Source organism: Lycium barbarum, chromosome 9 (genome assembly GCF_019175385.1).
Source record: "Lycium barbarum isolate Lr01 chromosome 9, ASM1917538v2, whole genome shotgun sequence".
Lineage (NCBI taxonomy): Eukaryota > Viridiplantae > Streptophyta > Magnoliopsida > Solanales > Solanaceae > Lycium > Lycium barbarum.
The window spans coordinates 6,777,782-6,792,806 of record NC_083345.1 but is presented as its reverse complement, the minus strand read 5'-3'; the positions used below and the strand labels follow the sequence as shown (position 1 = coordinate 6,792,806).

Genomic DNA, 15,025 nt, shown 5'->3' with positions numbered 1-15,025 from the left:
TGTTTTGGGAGTAATCTAAGAATGGATTTAATCCTAGTTTGATATGAAATTGTTGGTATTGTTGTTGTTGGTATTTTGATTGATGTTTGACTAAGTTGGAATTTCGAGGATTGTTAAGTTTACAGGGGAAATGCTGCCCAATTTTCTCTAGAATTTACGACGCGTTCTTATAGTCGATTAACTAATGTTAATACAAATTCTCCCGTGAAGGTAACGACGTGACATTGGGGGAGAGCAAGTGAACGATAACATAGCTAAACGGCAAAGGTATGTGAGGCTAGTCCTTTCTTTCTAATGGCATGAATCCTATAGCATAAGTTCTTTTCCTCTTCATGAGTTCCTATTTTCCGGAAAGCTAGAAGCCTAAGTCCATAAATGTCTATATAAGATAAGAGATAAGAGATATGATATGATGATGCCATATTGATAATGATGCTATTTATTTCTTACACTCACCTTATGTACTAATTCCTTCAAGGTGAGGCAGAATGTCAATAATTGCTCCATAATGAAATCGGGGGATCACGACCTTACGCCACCCCGACAGAGTATAGTTGATCTTGAGTCTTATGCATGTACTATGATAAGCATATTATTACAAGTATTTTTTATGAGCATGTCATGATCATATTACACCGCGCCTAGTTGGCCGGGCAGTCACCGCCAAGGCGGGCAGCTATACGGATACACCATGACCTTTTGGCATGGGCAGACACCACTAGTGAGCGGCATGAGATGGTACCCCGGACGCGGGAGGCCTGGACGCGGGCTAATGTTATTGATTATTACACCGTTCCGATATGGACGGGCAGCTTGCATATTATGCATATATGAAATTATGATGAGTATGAGTAAGACAGCATGCATTACTTCTTTTATGATTGTCATTCAGATTTAGATGTTTCATATTGATGTTCACATTATATTAACACTGTCTTTCTTTATTATTTATGCCTCTCATACTCAGTACAATGTTCGTACTAACGTCCGTTTTCTTTGGACGCTGTGTTCATGCCCACAGGTAGACAGGGAGGTGAGCTTGGTCTAGACCCTTAGTAGCTGTCAGCTGATTGAGAGCACTCCATTGTCCGGAGGTGCTTATGATTCTTCTTTGGTATATATGCATATTTTGGGCACGACGGAGTCTTGTGTCGTCTATATGTTTAGTATGTCAGTAGAGGCTCGTAGATACGCAGTGTGGGTCAGATGGTCTCACAAGATGTTATTATTATGTATATATTATTTTGATGACCGAGAGGCAAATAATGTATATAAGTATTTATGTTTCTATATAAAATATGATTTTCCTACAATTCGTGTATAAAATTGGTAAAAGGGCATTAAATGAGTAAGATGAGTATTAGAATGAGTGGTGCTCGGTGGCTAGCCCCGGGTACCCGTCACGGCCCCTAGCTGGGTCGTGACAGAAATGACGCGCGGTGTCCTCGAAAGTGTTAAGTCTTGAATTTTTGTTCTTGGTTAATAAAATGAGCTTAACTTGAAAAAAATCACTTTGAAGAACTTTTGTCGTGCATCTGACATAAATCTAGCTTTTATGGTAAAGGTCTTTTTTCTGTAAAGATCTTTTTCTTAAAGGGACATTTTCACACTCATATTAGATCATAGAGGTCGGGCTTCAGTGGAACTACCTTCTCCCTCCCATCGGTGCTTTCTTCCACCGATAAAACTACTCTTGCAAAGTCATTCGTTTAACTTTCCTTCCATTCGAACAAATTATATGAAAGCAAAGACCAGAGGCGATAGTGGCACCGGCCTTCTTGTTCCATGAGCAAAAGGTTCGGAATGGCCTATTTTCACGTCTAAATCGGTAGTTTATGGGCTCAAGGCAAAACTTGTGGCCAATTGAGTAGGTTCACTATTTTGAACTATTCTAAACTTCTATCTTATATGCGAAAGACAAATACTAAAGACCAACAATTTGAGGAGCAAAAATTAAAGACCAGTGCCTTTGAAAGACAATCCGTGCAAAAAAATGAACTTAACCCCCTTAGTTGGTTTAGATTGTACTTGGATGGGCTGCTTTTCGGCCCACTAAAATGGACTCTCAATGGATCTTGCTGTCCTCTGAGAATGTCTGGATTAGGGGTGTATATGGACCGGGTTGGTTCGATTTTTTTAAACACCAAACCAAACCAATTGCATCGGGTTTTTTAATTTATACACCAAACCAAACCAATAAAATTCGGATTTTTCAACCTCGGATTTTCTCGGGTTTTTCGGGTTTTTTTTTTTGGAATAGTCTTGATACAAAATATATAACTTTTACTTCAAATATTTCTTTAGTCCTAGTAAGATACAACTATATAATTAAGGTGTTTCATAAGAAAATAACACAAAATGCGAGAAGAGTGATGACATTGTAATAAAATATTCAACAAAAGATAATAGAATCTGTTAAAATAAATATTGCTAATTAATAAGCCATAACGAAAATGACCATAATCTAAAAATATTAAGTCATGATAAAATAATTACGGCTAATAAGTATTAATTACATGACAAGAAAAAAAACTTAAGTTATGTATTTTCACTCTCTAAACCAATTATACAAAACTAAAGAATAGATATCCAACATTATTTTCATTCCTAGTGATAAATTGAATTTCTTTTTTTAGTATTAGTGTTGAGTTGGTTTTGGTGGACTTTATATGAGTTACTAACATCCATAAGATATAAAACTTATTGACATTCAAAATTCTAAGTTCAAGCTTGAATAATATGATAATAGATAAAAAATTACGAAAAAATTAAGAAATATTTATAAATTACATTACAAATAAATATTTTTATGTATAAAATATTTTAAAAATCGAATACATATAATGTCGGGTTGGTTTGGTTTGGTTTGACTTTTTTTAGCTAAAACCAAACCAAACCAATTATGATCGGATTTTTTTTTCAACACCAAACCAAATCAAACCAAACCACTAATCGGGTTTTTTTCTCGGTTTGACTCGGTTTATCGGTTTGGTGCGGTTTATCGGTTTGCTTTGAACACCCCTAGTCCGGATGGATGGGAGAAATGGCCGAATAGCCACTTTTTGAATGTTAATTCAGTTTTAGTTAGTGTTAGAAAATTAATTAAGTACTAACTATCTTATAATGCAATAATATTATTTGAATAATCATAAAAAATATTATTTGAATAATCATACCCTAGATTAAAACACAATTTTTTTTAAAACTTCAACGCTACATAAATTACAAGAACTTCAAGAAATGTTCCTAGAAATAAAACTAGTAAAGTCAAGAAAATTTATAGAGTTTCAATTTTTAGCCGTTCAAATCAGAAATAGCCCAAATAAGTATATTTTCATATTTAAATAGTTTAATCCTCGTCATTAGTTCAAAGATTTTCATAGTATTATTTTATTCGAGTCAAGTTGTAAATGAGACATCAGATACTAATTTTTTCTTAATTATATAAACATATTGAAATTTGCTCCACGTTAAAATCAAACATTTCAGAAACTACAAGGTAATGATAAAAATGAAAATGAGTGCTGATAAGATATCGTTTGGTGGCCAGTTACGAGTCTTTCAACTTATTGACGGTATCTTTGTATGGGGGCGGAGCTAAAATATGATTTATGAGTCACATTAATTAGAATTAGTTTAAATTTTATATTTATCTTACTAAATTCAATAAATATGTAAATTAATTTAGTACCTAATACGGATTAGAGTTCCGAACCTAATAAACTTTTGACACCATTTTTTTTTTACACTTATTCCAAGGGTGAGGATTTGTGATCATGTGACAGATACATTGGCCTTTTCACGTGGAAATCCACAATGGATTCTCATATTTACATTGTCCTTTACTGCAAAAAGTATGCAACTATTGTAACCACACGTGACCCCAAGAAGTTGGCTACTACAATCATATGATAAAATAAAATTGCAGTACAGTTTCAGTCCCAAAGAACTCAGAAAAAAAGAAGAAAAAAAAAAAAGATGGCTTTGAGATTCTCTCTTTTCCTCTTCATCTTTTCTCTATGCTTCATCTGTGATTTTACAGCAATATCTGCACAAAGAGATGATGAAGATATGGTCATTAAAACCATGGAGGATTTTTCTGGATATCCAATTCATGAACCTAACAACTATCCCAATTCCTTATCTTCTTTATCTGTCAACTCTGAAACTCTGCAGAAACAGGTAATTTTAGCAAATCCCAGTATAGTAATCTTTTTGTGTACTTTCTCGTATGAGTTCTTGAATTTGTCATAAAAATTGAATTTTGAGTAACAAGAGCCTTTGAAGATGTAGTTCTGGTTAACCCTGAATTGGGGTTTTTCCTTTTTATTGAAAGTATATATATAATAACATACGCAGTGTAATCCCACAAGTGGGGTCTGCAGAAGGTAGGATGTACGCAAATCTTAGCTCTACATAAACTTTATGGCAGGATGAAAGTATATATATAATGAATAGTAAATACATAAAAGAATGAAAGAAAGAAAGAAAGAAAAGGATTAAAATCTTGTTTGGTTTGCTGGAAAAATTGGTAATGGTAAGCATTAAGGAATTGTGTAAAGTTCACTTTTTTCATCAGCATCATTGGACTATGAATTTATTATTGATGAAACATGGGAGGTAATTTCAACTGTTATGTACTATTAGTCATTATTCCCAAAAATTCAACCAAATGCATCTCTAAGTGCACAACAGAATGGGAAAAACAAAACCTTTTTTTATTCCATCATTCGACCACTTTCGTTTACAGTTGGATATCCTTTGTGATTTATATTTTGTAGTATTGAGTTTAAAGCACCTTACTTGAAGTAGGATGCAATTTGTAGTGTTAAGTTTAAAGTACCTAATTTAAAGTATGATTTGTAACTGTTTGTCTTTTCAAGTACATGGGAAAAGTGTAAATTGGCATCTCCTTTTCTGTGATATTATGTTTGAGAAAAACAGTAACTTAAATAACCTGGAATTTCGGATGACACATTAAGCATTTCAAATGTCTGTTTTATTCAGTAGGAGTGTTGTAGCTGTATGTGCTATAAGTTATCTCAATTGGTATCTTATTCAGTGCAATGTATTTGAAATTTTATGTAATAACAGTTTGTTGCTTGTGTTGTTGTAGATAGATGAGCTAGCAACTTTCTCGGATTCGCCTGCGCCTTCAGTCACTAGGATCCTATACAGTGAGAAGGATGTATTAGCAAGGAGGTATCTATATGCAGCTTATAAGAATATTTTGCTTATTTGACTTACATATAGCCTATTTCAGTTGTGTTATTGTTATGGTTCAGTGTTGAGAAACTCTACTGAGGTATAGGTTCCTTCTGTGTGTTATGCATGAAGTTCTAGTTTGATGTGTAATCAGTTTGTTGTTTTTTTCTGACTTATTCTTGTGGGATTAAATCAGTCTACTTTTTTCGCACTATCGTTCCCTTGTAAGATTTCTAACTTGTCACCGATAGATCCGTATGAAATGCATATTTCATTCTTGACCAATTTCATAAAAAGTAACATTGGAAACATTTTTGTTACTTCTGAATAAGTAATAAAATAGGCACATGTAGCTTACTTATTTGCTTATTCTATCATGCAGGTATATTAAAGATTTGATGGAACTTTCTGGTCTCTCTGTCAAAGAGGATGCCGTGGGGAACATTTTTGGTCGGTGGTAAGTATGTGTCATGATGCTTTTCTGAATCTATTAAAAAGCAGAAGTTTTAAGACTCTTGTTTCTAATACCTCTGTATTACTCGAATACACCAACTTTTTGACAATTTTCTGTTTCCTAGATTCAAACTAGACGAACTTTGACTAATATCTTGAACTATATTCTATTTCCTTTTTCTATGACGAAATACATTTCATGAATTTTTCTGAACATCTGCATTTTAATTTTTATAAAACGATTAATGTAGTTTGGTTTAGCTGGAAAATTGGTATTGAAACCCCCCACCCCCCCCCCCCCCCCCCCCCTCCCTCCCGATAGAATAAATGGCACAATGTTTTTAAAAAATCCGGATAGCATTGATTTAGGTATATGATTTACATGGAACTTTAACTTTGTCCCCATTTATTTAGAAGATAGTCTAATTCGCACATTTATTTGCACCCATCTACCCTTCTATTTGCTTTGTACCTATCATATCTTGAACATGACTGTCATTTTGTGGTTCGCAGGAATGGCTATGAACCTGAGCTTGCCCCCGTTTTAACTGGCTCTCACGTTGATGCTATACCATACTCCGGGAAATATGATGGCGTGGTTGGTGTTTTGGGTGCAATAGAGGCCATCAATGTGCTAAAGCGGTATGCATATCCTGACTGTTTAAACTTAACATATCATTCCACCATCAGACTGTTTAAACAAAGAAAGCTCAACAATTACCGATACACTTTGCATTTGGCTGCTTCTTTGAAAAACTGCAGAGTTCTGTCATTCATTTGTTGATTTAAAATCTAAAAATTACCACAGGTCGGGTCTCAAGCCTAAGAGGTCACTAGAAGTGATTATGTTCACCTCAGAAGAGCCCACGAGGTTTGGGATCAGCTGTCTGGGAAGGTTAGGAGCTTGATCACTAATTACTTTAGCACTTAAGAGCCTAAGAAAATGCATTTGGTTTTTAAATGCTTATGTTGCCATATTTGCAGCCGTTTGCTGGCAGGAAATGTAGAACTTGCAGAACTTCTGAAGAAGACTGTTGACAGCCAGAATATTTCCTTTTCTGATGCTGCCAAGTCTGCTGGTTACGCAAGTGCTATGGGGGATTTATCTGAAGTCTTTCTCAAAAGAGGAAGCTATTCTGCTTTCGTCGAGTTGCACATAGAGCAAGGTCCCATTCTAGAAAAAGAAGGTACGCTGCTGTTAAATGGTTATCCTATTCTTGATGATCCAATGCAAGGACCGGTTTAGATGCAGTTCGTAGTAATAAATAAGCTGGTTTATCTGTCAATGCAGGTACTTCCATTGGTGTTGTGACTGCAATTGCCGCTCCAGCAAGCGTCAAAGTAACATTTGAAGGCAATGGAGGCCATGCAGGAGCTGCACTAATGCCAGAAAGGTTTTTTTTTTTTTTTTTTTTGTAAGAGCTACATGTGTACCATGATTCTGCAGATGCAAGGGTGGTCTTCCTTTCTTATTTAGAATTTTCTGTACAAGCTCCAGATCTCTCTGCCGACTTACAACTTGTCTTTCACTAAAGATGTTTTTCATACTTAATAAGTAGTATTGAGATGGTTTTCCTGTCTACATTGTGATAGATAACTACCACCACGGTCATGTGTTAGTTGCTTTTGCTTTGGATTTCATTAGAAAGTTTAAAACTTTATACTATGGGATTTTCTGCTTATGAACAATCCACTCTAGCTATTAGTTGTATCAACTTTCAACATTTACGTGCTTGCCTACTTCTTAATTTATGTGTTTCACATTATTCTAAGCTTGAAAACTAAAGCAACTTATGTACTTGACCTTCATGTCATATGCTTCTTGAAAACCATCTTCTTCATTGTAAGTTCCATCTGTTTCCTGACAGGCGTTGTGACTCCCAAGTCTCAAGCCGTTAAGAATTTTTCCTTCTATGGTTCTTATCTGATTCATATACTTTCCTCAAGATGTGAAGGGGCATTTTCTGATCCTATTACTATTGCAATAGGGAATATTAGTCTTACATTATATACTCTGCTTTGTGGAATGTTACTGCAAATAATCTATTCCCGTATATGACTCTTTGTTCCTCGCGACTAATTTGAAACAGAAACGACGCGGGACTGGCTGCTGCAGAGTTGGCTCTAGCTGTGGAGAAACATGTACTAGATTCAGGATCCATTGACACTGTTGGAACTGTTGGTAAGCGGATTTTCTTACCTCAAACTAGAAGACACCGGTCTAGGGTCAACTACTTTGTGGTCTGATGAATCACGAATGGTTTAATCTGCATCTGAGAACAGGACTCTCATAAAAAGGAGAATTTCATTAATGTGTGGAACAACTAATTGTCGTGAGAACTATTAGGTGATCTCTCAATAAGGTCTAATGAATTTGGTTTTTTCAAGGCATTCTGACGCTGCATCCTGGAGCAATTAACAGCATCCCAAGCATGGCACACCTTGAAATAGGTATACTTCCTGCCAAATGATGTATTCTTTTCTCTAGGAATCATTCCAGACAGGATGATCGTAAAACTAGTTTCTTCCCTAGTTTATCATTTTTTAAAGGAAAGAGTCGCATTTCATGATTTAAGTATTCACATTATACTATACATTCTATCCAGAACTTAGTGCAGAGTCTGTATTTGCTGTATCTGATAACAAAGTCATGTTTTTTGGGTGGGACAGATACACGTGACATTGATGAAAGCCGTCGAAATCTTGTAATTGAGAAAATCCATCAGTCAGCTTTGGCCATCGCTAAGAAACGCAAGGTTATACTCTCAGAATTTGAAATAGTGAATCAAGATCCACCAGCCCTTTCAGATGAATCAATCACTAAGGCGACAGAATTAGCATGTCAAGAGCTAAATTTAACTCACAAGAAAATGATTAGTCGAGCCTATCATGATTCCCTGTTTATGGCAAGGTAAGTGAAGGTGGGGAGCACCTGCGTATTCGTATTACTTAAGGATCTTATCTTCTTAAGTTCATAGGTCCCATATGAAACTCGAAGTCCCATGCCGTAGGACACTAATTGAGTAGAAAACAGTATACTTATCTCTATGTTGTCTGTCTAAAAAATTCTGCTAAACTTAATGCAAAAATCCTTGCAGAGTATCCCCGATGGGCATGATATTCATTCCTTGTTACAAGGGTATGTCATCTCACTTTTTTTTTTTTTGTTTTTTGAAACTGGTAACTATATGTCATCTCACTTTCTTTTGGCAGTAGTTGTTATTTTCCCGTTTTCTGTGTTCGTAATATTCCTTTCCATTTTCTTTCTGTGTAGTTGATGTTGGTCTTACTGTCTACTAGTTAGGTTACCTATTTTCCAGTTTAGAGCATAAGAAACTTATGATACTAGAAACCGTGACGGAGCTACCTTTGGTGAAGGGGGTTCATTTGAATCCTCTCCACCGCAAAATTATGATGTGCAGAAAAGGTTAAAAAAACATATATTTTTGTGTATATATAAACTATTGGAATAGGTTAACTATTTCAGATGAATATATGCTTAATGCTATAAAAAATTTATGCAGTAAATTAACTATCACAAGCTAGGCATAGCGACATAGATGAAGCATATGCGCAAGTTTTCTAGCATAGTCTTTTTATAGGCACTTCGCCACTTCATAGTGTGTCCCGATTGATATATATGCTTTTTAATTATTGATTTTGCAGGATATAGCCATAAGCCTGAAGAATTTTCATCAGTTGAGGACATTGCGAATGGGGTAAAAGTTCTAGCATTAACACTTTCCAAATTATCCCTTTCATAATGCCTCATCTCTTAATGTAGTGAATACGTCCTACTGCTTCAGAGCATCTGTATTTTTACTTCTACAAGTAATTTAGAGAGAGTGGATTTTGCTCCTATGTCTCTATAGCAGTTGGCATTGTTAACAAATCATTTCACTTCATCTGTAACAGCCAATTGCTTCCATTTTTAGTTATGTAGAATAATAATTTAAATGCAAGCAACTTCGTTAATTCTTGTGTATTACTTACATAAGACAGAGGAAGCAAAGCTGAGAGACATAATGTGCCTATACTAGAAGCAGTTTTTTGCACGGATTGTCCTTCAAATCTTTAATTTTTGCTCCTCAAAATTGCTGGTCTTTAATTTTTGCCCTTCGCTTAAAAAGGTGACTGAAAATACTCGAGTTTCTGGTTTCGAAACCCAGCAGAGTCGAAAATAATAATAATTTTGTGAGGCATAGGTTTCTATGAACTTATGCCTATTCACACAAAATTACAGAGAACCTATTGTTCTATGCTGGAGACGGCAGACTTTGTCTTAATGCATAACTAAAAGTCTGTCGCATAAGACAAATTTTTTGTAAAGGAGCCTTTTGGATTTTTTTTTTTAAGAGCGGAGGTTCGAATCCAAAACTTTGGGTATTTTTGGTCCCCTTTTAAGCGGAGGCTAAAAATTAAAGACCAGCAATTTGAGGGACAAAAATTAAAGACCACCCCAAAAGAAGGACAGTCCGCGCAAAAAAATTTATTAATTCCACTAGATCCGCCTCTGGCCAATCCTACCACAAATGAACTAGTTACAACTATTACAAATCGCCTTTTCAGGTGTAGAATTCTAGCCAAAATGAGTATACAGTAGGTAGTACACTTTCGTTCGAGTAGAATTCTAGCCAAATGAGCTGATCAGTCTGGTAATATGCCTTGGCAAGATTTAGATTTAAGTGTCTGTTGGTATTGGAATCTTGGATGCTATTCTTCTTCGCTTTACAATTTTTACATGGTAGTTGGTACTTGGTACATGTTATCTTGTTCTTACTGAGATTGGAGGTTTCAAGTTTTTATCAAAATATATGTGTATAACCGACTTATACGTTGGTGTATTTTCTACTAATGCGTACTAGAATACACTTATCTCTAGCGAGTTCGGAGCCTAAAGGGCATAAAAATACACGGTATAAATCAAAAGGAAACTGCCTTTTAATTATATACCAAAACGGGTATAACGTGGAGGAGTCCACGTTATATCCCAATTTTTTTTTTGCATTGTCAGAAAATCACAGCAATTTTTTTTTTTAAAAAATAATGGTATAATGTGGACTGATCCACGTTATACAAATTTGTATAACGTGGATCAGTCCACGTTATACCATTAATATATATTTTTCTCCCCAACGTTTTACAAAATAGTTTGTAAGACGTTGCCTCTATTTAAATCATATTCGACTGTGTGTTTAATAAAAAAAATTTATTGATTTTTTTAATTTTTAAAGCATATAGTTAATTTCAGTGATTAACTGAAATAAATATTTTAACACATGCAATAATTAAATATGTGTTATATATGTGAACATAAATAAAAAATAAAATATAAGTTAAATAAACGTCACACATTAACTGAGTAGTAAATGTTAAATTACATACTAACTATACGGCACAAGACATGTTATATATTCTTGGAAGATTACATAAGGAAACAACGATCGCACAACTTAAGAAAAAACATAAAAACCAACAAGCAACAACAACTACTGATTTCTGTCGGGGCAACGATTCTTGTTATGACCTGTTTGCTTGCACGTACTACACTTTCTAGCCATGCGAGCAGGAGCTATATCCATTTCATACCAAAATACTTAGTGTGTTTTTTCATACTTTGACCAATGATTAGTCGTGTGTCAAGACTCCGAAACTTCAATATTTTATATAGAACCTAATATTTTTTTCTGCGTACAATAATGTAAGCTCAATACATCAAGGATACGTAGACGTTCGGATCGTCATTTTAGGGGTTGAAAAGGTGCCCGAAGTAAGTTTTGTTTGAAAAAACTTAGTGTTTGACTGTAAGGTTATTTTAGTCAACTTTATATGTCGAGAAATTAGTCAGCTTTATTTTCAAAAATTGAAACCACAGAAGTGAAATTGACATTCACAGCTACATTACCCCGGGATTTTTACGTTGAAATCTATTGCGTATCATCATATTATAAGTAAATAAAACTGAAAATTTCACGCCAATTTGGGGGAAAATTAAAATTGAATGGGATAAAAGGTGTTTTTTTTTAAAATCGGTCCGCATAGATCTCGAAAAAATACCCAAAAAAAAAAAAAATCGCGTAAATCGAACATCCGAGCGCAAAGTTATGACCATCTAAAGTTTGACCACTTTACAACTAGATTTTCTCCCTATATTTTTTAGAATTATATTTATATTCAAAATAAAGTTATGTCTTGATTAAAAAATTACACGCTTAAATCAAAATCTTAAAAAATAAAACACCCTAAAGTTTCCAAACAAAACTTACTTCGGGTACCTTTTCAACCCCTAAAATGACTATCCGTGTCACGACCCAGCCCCGTGGGCCGCGACTGGTGCCCTATTTGGACACCCAAACAGACTTACGTACCAGATCGACATATCAAGGACTTAGTCAAACTTAACATACATTAATTTAAGCAGATACTGGAAGCAAATATCGTCTTAAGCGGTCGCCCGTACAGAGTCATCATATCAAATCCTGTAGGCTGGCGGAATAGACATCGCCCAGATTATACACACATATACAAACAGAGGGGCCGTTGTGGCCATAATAGTAAACGGGGCCGCATTAAGACGCAGATCATAATCACAAACGAACAAACATGACCCATGACCCACATATATGACTACAGGCCTCTACAAAACATAACAGAAACATATGACGGGACAGGGCCCCGCCGTACCCAAATAGTCATATATACAGAATATGTATAACAGAAGATATGTACCAAAAATATGAGCTCCGGATCAAGGGGAGTAATCCAAGTGGCAGAATATGTATCCTATACTGGAGGATCACCAAAACTAACGTCCGTACCTGCGGGCATGAAACGCAGCCCCCGAAGAAAGGGGGTCAGTACGAAATATGTACTGAGTATGTAAAGCATGAAATACAGAAATCCGAATCATAACTGAAGTGAGGAGTACAGAAGATGGATACAAAATGGGTATATCAAAATTTGTACAGAAAGTATATGTATATATATCATGCAAATAAAAATCATGCATAAGGCTCAGGAACGTGGCCGCCACTCCGACGCTGGCGCCACAACACATCATACTCCAGAAGGTTTCATATCTTCGTACAATCCCCGAACATATCGTATCATCGTAACATATCACAACACCATAATATATCATATGCCATATCACATCATAACGCCGTATATAAGCGGTACCCCGACCCTATGGCGAGGTCTCGGGAACCGTAACACATCATACTGTCGAATATCACATAATGCGCACGATCACAAAACCGGTCCGGGAACCGGCGAACGATAACATAGCAGTAGGCACGAGCGGAGTAGTGCGGAAACCATATGCATTTATATATTTAAATGAATTCCAAGACTCGACGAATAAATACATATACATACTGATATTAGAAGGCTCAAGGTAAGCATCGAGTCCATCGGAATTAGTATACTAAAGTTGGAAACTTTCAAATTACAAAACTTTCGAAAAACACATCATAGGTCATTTTCTGAAAATTTGGTATCATTCATATTGAGGAACTTTCAAATAACATTATAGGGTACTTCAAACGGAGCCTTAGAATCATATGCACATATTCGAAATATACATATCCAAACTTAGGCCATATCAAATATTTTTCAAACCATATCCGGAAACGTATCGACTAATACTTCGAACATCATAGGCATGTGACGAGTCATATGGAATAGTTCATGGAAATCAAAGACATAGGCCATCCTAGTGGTTCTAGGAGTAGAATTTTCTTTAGAGCATACATATATGTCATTCATTTATTTCATAAAGGTCATGCCAAAAAGGAAGAAAGGTAAGCTTTACATACCTCGATCGCTCACTACCAAATCTCGATCACTCGCCAAACAAATCCCGACTCAAGTCTCGGGCTCTCCAATATCTACAATAATATTATCAATTACCCAAAAGTTAGCTACAAGTACTTAGGAGTTTAATTCTAACTAGTACTTGTCTACAGAAATTTCGGCAGCACCTCCCCTGTAAATTCAACATCTCCGAGAATTAAACTCGGCCAGATTCATCAACAACCATACCAACAATACCAACAACCAAACCAATAACATCAAAAATCAATTAAAAATGCAGTCCAACACTAGTAACCTTCCTTTCAACATAATTCATCGACATTCAATTCAACTACGAATTTTTCAAGCCGATATCGACACTTACACATTCATTACCAATTCAAGACCATTCAAGTGCAATTCAAAGCATTTCATACCATTCTACAAAATATGCAAAAATCCCTCCAAAACTATAATTTACCCGAAACCTCCAACCTTCGACACAACATTCACAACCCAATTTTTCACCTTCCAATTTCATCAACAACCACAATTTGCACTTTAACAATTCCATTCCCATAATTACATAAACTATAATAAAATCGCATACTTTCCGACAACAACTTAGCAACAAATTTTCATGCTAACTATAACCATTTAATCTTTCATTTACATCACAAGGCCACAACAACACAATTTAACATAATAAATAAAATGTTGATCATCCCTCTCCATCACAACCATTTTCGGCCACACACACACATACCCATAGCACAAAATTCTCATACTTTACAATCACTTCCATAAACTACAACATATATATAAAATTCTTCCAAGACAAAAAGAGTAGAATTCTTACCTTTTTCCAAATTTTTTCAGTTGATAAAAAAAGTACTTTCTTACCTCCAAATTTGTATCACATTGAAGAGGGTTCCGGGCTTAATAGGAATTCAAAAGAGATGAATTTTGAACCAAAGATTTGAGCTCCAACAATTTTTTTTTTCTCTCACACGGCCGAATGGCCTTTTTTTTTTTTTTTTTTTTTTTTTTTTGTAGCTCTCACTTTCCTTCTCTCTCTCTTGAATGTTCTAGTTTGTGAATGAATGAGAATGATAATAAGCCCACACTTATATTACTTTGATGAAATTTTAAGTGGGCCTTGGGCCACACACTCCATGGCCGGCCAACCCCTACAATGTTGGACCTTTTGTCTCTTTTTTTTTAGTCCAATTATTTGGTTAAATAATTTGTAATTCACGAAACTAATTTTTAAAATTTCAATTTTTGCCCTTAGCCTTCCTCGATATTTTCGCGTCAATATTTTTCATGAACCACAACATACATGTATTAAATAAAAAATCAAATTATGGCCTTATTTCTTACAAGTCAAAATTATTTCGAATTTTTCCGAATACGCAAAAATGCGGGATATAACAATCCGAACGTCTACGTATCCTTGATGTATTGAGCCTACATTATTGTACGCAGAAAAAATATCAGGTTCTATATAAAATATTGACGTTTCGGAGTCTTGACACACGACTAATCATTGGTCAAAGTATGGAAAAAACAC

The 15,025-nt window shown here is 35.2% G+C and overlaps 1 protein-coding gene and 1 long non-coding RNA gene across 3 annotated transcripts; one reads left to right on the top strand and one right to left on the bottom strand.

Annotated features, from left to right (window-relative positions):
* Positions 1-3,880: 3,880 nt before the first annotated feature.
* On the top strand, positions 3,881-9,633 carry LOC132610191 (ureidoglycolate hydrolase). Of its 2 annotated transcripts, XM_060324476.1 has the most exons (12): positions 3,882-4,182; positions 5,117-5,202; positions 5,588-5,662; positions 6,172-6,300; positions 6,467-6,553; positions 6,643-6,845; positions 6,950-7,052; positions 7,749-7,840; positions 8,047-8,109; positions 8,329-8,569; positions 8,757-8,797; positions 9,325-9,633. In XM_060324476.1, exons 1-12 carry the CDS (start codon positions 3,979-3,981, stop codon positions 9,420-9,422), a joined length of 1,422 nt encoding a protein of 473 aa, XP_060180459.1. In that variant the 5' UTR covers positions 3,882-3,978; the 3' UTR covers positions 9,423-9,633. The 2 variants fall into 2 exon arrangements, with proteins under 2 accessions (XP_060180460.1, XP_060180459.1); XM_060324477.1 differs by lacking the exon at positions 8,757-8,797 and having other exon boundaries at positions 3,881-4,182.
* A 1,736-nt stretch (positions 9,634-11,369) lies between these two features.
* Positions 11,370-14,536, bottom strand: LOC132610837 (uncharacterized). The gene is made up of 3 exons (XR_009571328.1): positions 14,356-14,536; positions 13,476-13,547; positions 11,370-12,476 (listed from the first exon to the last, which is right to left on the bottom strand). It is a non-coding gene; the product is annotated as an uncharacterized LOC132610837 (long non-coding RNA).
* Positions 14,537-15,025: the final 489 nt, after the last annotated feature.

What these genes read in the sequence shown, in the direction of transcription:
- LOC132610191 (XM_060324476.1), top strand. Translation starts at nt 3,979, where the DNA reads ATGGCTTTGAGATTCTCTCTTTTCCTCTTCATCTTTTCTCTATGCTTC. An exon ending in CTGAAACTCTGCAGAAACAG is followed by an intron (nt 4,183 to 5,116) that starts GTAATTTTAGCA and finishes GTGTTGTTGTAG; the next exon opens with ATAGATGAGCTAGCAACTTT. An exon ending in ATTCATTCCTTGTTACAAGG is followed by an intron (nt 8,798 to 9,324) that starts GTATGTCATCTC and finishes TTGATTTTGCAG; the next exon opens with GATATAGCCATAAGCCTGAA.